Source organism: Otolemur garnettii, unplaced genomic scaffold (genome assembly GCF_000181295.1).
Source record: "Otolemur garnettii isolate 467f Iridium unplaced genomic scaffold, OtoGar3 scaffold00013, whole genome shotgun sequence".
In the NCBI taxonomy this organism is placed as follows: Eukaryota; Metazoa; Chordata; class Mammalia; order Primates; family Galagidae; genus Otolemur; species Otolemur garnettii.
Window position 1 is genome coordinate 13756007 of NW_003852408.1, and position 3945 is coordinate 13759951.

The 3945-nt window shown below is 46.4% G+C and overlaps 1 protein-coding gene across 1 annotated transcript in view; it reads right to left on the reverse strand.

The window, feature by feature from the left end:
• The window catches only part of PLCD4 (phospholipase C delta 4), a 24878-nt gene that overhangs the window by 9925 nt on the left and 11008 nt on the right, over nucleotides 1-3945 (reverse strand). Inside the window, exons 6-8 of the mRNA XM_003784955.2 lie at nucleotides 3524-3725; nucleotides 923-1067; nucleotides 203-355 (exon numbers count right to left, since the gene is read on the reverse strand). Coding sequence (XP_003785003.1) covers nucleotides 203-355; nucleotides 923-1067; nucleotides 3524-3725 — 500 coding nt within the window. The remainder of the gene's footprint in view (nucleotides 1-202; nucleotides 356-922; nucleotides 1068-3523; nucleotides 3726-3945) is intronic.

Sequence of the window (3945 nt, forward strand, 5' to 3'; positions counted from 1 at the left end):
TTCAAACCTGCCACCTTAGGTGTATGTGACTGGCACCTTAGCCACTTGAGCCACAGGTGCCGAGCCATGTGTCCAAGAATATTAAAGAGCAAGATGGTCAATCTGAATATAGAAAGGGAAAGGAGAAGCATGGAGGAAGGAGTCAAGGTGGAGTAATGTGGAAGCCACAGTAGATTGTGAGCTGGAGGAACAGGGTCCCTACCTCAGGTGAGGGCAGCTGACTGGAAAGCAGCCCATCCAAGGTGATGCTCAGCAGCTGTTCTCCGAGGGTCTCAGTCAGATGGCGTGCCATAGTCTGTTGCTGTTCCCAGCTGCAGTGGTTCTCCAGGGACAAAATGACTGGGTAGTCTGATGCCTGGTGATGAGAGGAGCAGATGCTGGGTCCATAGTTTTAAAGCCCTGGCACCTCCTTCTCCAAACACCTGCTTCCTAGGCCATCCTACTTGCTAAGCTCCTCTAACTCCATTACAGGATTCAGTGACAATGTCCTGGGTCTGAAGCCTACCCCTGGGACATCTTAGGATATCCAAATCTCTTACCTGTGCCAAGTCTGACCCAGGTCCCCCTGGGACCTTTGAGGATCTGGTTATGTGTTCACATTATGATTCTATTGTCCTTCAGCCCTACTCACCACTAATTCCTATCTCCCATCTCCCAGATGGGTGATAGAACTTAGAAGTAATAGTTACTAATCAGTTGTAATTACTTCTAGGACTATTAAATTACTAGTAATGCATCCAATACTTATTCATAATAAACTTTTGATATTTGCCTGATGCTTTTCAGTTAAAACCTCTTTTATACATATAATGCCATTCAACATGACCACTTCTGTGTTCCTCCACCCTCCCTAGACCCAGAGGCAGGCACTCTTCCCTCAGACCTTCCTGCCTCACCAATGTTTCCATCCTAGGGCTGCTACCTGGAAAGCATACTGTGCTACTGTGGCTACAACATCTTTGAATAGGATGCGGGAGGTCAGAGTGTGTCCGTGGTAAACGACAGGTTCCCCACTAGGTCCGTCCCATACGTCCACCTCCACACAGCGGCACCCCTGCTTCAGGACCCTGCAAGAAACCCAACCCCAGAGACAGGAGAGGTAAAGATCTGATCTTCCTGGCCGGAGGAAGTGGCTCACTCCTGTAATGGTAGCACTGTAGCACTGATCACTTGAGTGCAGGAGTTCGAGACCAGCCTGGCAAAAGTGAGACCCTGTCTCTATTAAAAGTAGAAAAATTAGCTAAGTGTGGTGTTCCTAGCTACTAGTGAGACTGAGGCAAGAGGATTGCTTGAGCACAGGAGTTTGAGGTTACCATGAGCTATGACACCATGGCACTCTAGCCTGAGGCAATAGAGAGATTCCATTTCAAAAAAAAAGGGGGGTGGGTGGGCACAGTGGCTTACTCCTATAATCCTAGCAGTCTGGGAGCCTAAGGCGGGTGGATCATTTGAGATTAGGAGTTCAAGACCAGCCTGAACAAGAGAGAGACCCCCCGTCTCTAAAACAGCAGTTCTCAACCTGTGGGTCACGACCCGCAGGAACTGTATTAAACGGCCGTGGCATTTAGGAAGGTTGAGAACCACTGCTCTAAAAAATAGCTGAGTGTTGTGGTAGGCGCCCATAGTCCCAGCTACTTGGGAGGCTTGAGCCTAAGAGTTTGAGGTTGCTGTGAGCTATGATGCCACAGCACTCTACCAGAGACAAGAAAGTGAGACTCTGTCTCAAAAAAAAAAAAATCTGATCTCCCATCTGAGAGGGACGTTCTCATCATTCTGGAGAGAACAGTTCTCACTACACTTACCCATCCAGACTTCTTCAAATTGCATTTCCATGGAAACTTCCCTGTCCACTGGGACACTGTTGCAGTTCACGCTGAATTCCACCCCATCTTGCCCCACCCAATTCAAAATCTTTCCATTGTAACCCATCAAACATCACCTCATGAAACTTCTGGTGTTCTTGTTTTATATTCCTGTATAACACTTGAGTTATTCAAAATCTCAGTAAACTTATACCTCATTTTCTGAGCTAGACTTCCTAGGTAGAAACTGTATATTCCACTCATCTCTGTAACCCTTTAGGCTACTAGTTTATTTGCTGGCACTACAAAGCTATCTTGACTATTCAGTCCAATCCATAATTAATAACAATAAGAAGCTACAACTTATTAGCTATTGATACTTGCATTATCTCATTTAATCCTCACAACAACCCAGATGCTATTATTATCTATTTCATAGATGGAGAAACTGACGCAAATAGGTGTTAAATACTTAGCCCCGGAGTACCAAGGGAGGGAACAAAGATTTGATCTCAGATGGTCTGACTCCTGACTTATGTTTTTGTTTGTTTTGTTTTGTTTTGAGACAAAGTCTCACTTCGTCACCCTCAGTAGAATGCTGTAGTGTCACAGCTCACAACAACCTCAAACTCTTTGGCTTAAGTGATTTTCTTGCCTCAGCTTCCCAAGTAGCTGAAACTACAGGTGCCTCCCACAACTTCTGGCTACTTTTCAAGAGGGAGTCTCACTTTGGTTCAGGCTGGTCCTGAACCTGTGAGCTCAGGCAAATCCACCCTCTCAGCTTCCCAGAGTGCTAGGATTATAGACATGAGCCACCTCGCCCAGCCTAACTTATGTTTGTTTTTAGTTTTTTTGTTTTGAGACAAAGTCTCACTATGTCACCGTTGGTACAGTGCCATGGTGTCACAGCTCACAGCAACCTCAAACTCTTGGGCTTAAGTGATTCTCTTGCCTTAGCCTCCCAAGTAGCTAGGGCTACAGGCACCCGCTACAATGCCCAGCTATTTTTGGGTTGTAGATGTCATTATTGTTTGGCAGGCCCAGGCTGGATTAAAACCTGCCAGCTCCGGTGTATGTGGCTGGCGCGCTAGCCATCTGACCTTAGTTGAGTGGTCTGACCTATGTTTTTAACTTATGCTCTACTGACTTCCATATGACATTCTGCGTATTTGTTCAATGTAGGACCTCTGAGTTCCAAGAGAGTTTCGTAGCTTGTGAGAGAGACGTTCCATTTACCCACAGAGTTTCATTGCCATTCTCCTCCCAGTCTTCAGTATCTCCTCCAATTGACTCAGGTAAACAAGGAACCTCAGCCACTAACCTCTCAAAACACCTTCTTAGGCTTGGCACCTGTAACTCAAGAGGCTGAGGCGCCAGCCACATACACCAGAAGTGGCAGGTTCAAATCCAGCCCTGGCCTGCCAAATGACAATGACAACTCCAACCAAAAAATAGCATGGTATTGTGGTGGCACCTGTAGTCCCAGCTACTTGGGAGGCTGAGGCAAGAGAATTACTTAAGCCCAAGAGTTGGAGGTTGCTGTGAGCTGTGATGCCACAGCACTCTACTCAGAGTGACAGCTTGAAGTTCTGTCTCAAAAAAACAAACAAACAAAAAAAAAACAAAACACCTTCTTAATCTGCTATACACTAACAGTGCCTTTCAGTTTCCCACACATGGTCTCTCTCATGCTCTGGACCCCTTCTCTCCCACAACTGCACCGTATATATCCTTCGACGCTGCTCTGTCCATAAAGTTGATCTCCCACTAGGTAGGTGTTATGTGAGGAGTTGATGAAGTAGTGGCTCAAGGGTTGAGTCATATCCTGGTAGATAGGAAGGCAGGCTGGGTTGAAGATGTCTCCATCCTTTGAGCAGAGGTAGCTGAGGAAGCCATCCATGCTTAGCACATGCCGAAGTTTGCCTAGAGTGTGGAGTGGGGAATTGCTAGAGTGAGAAGCTCTGGGTAGGAACATCCTGGCACACCTACAGCCCATGCATGCTCCACTCCAACCCTTCTAGGGTTCTGCCCTTTAAGATGGTGTCCATGCTCAGGCTTAGAAGCCAAACTTACTCCATGTAGTGGGTATCAATTCAATCATTTCTACCCTCAGCAAATGTTAAAGGGAATCATTAAGATGATT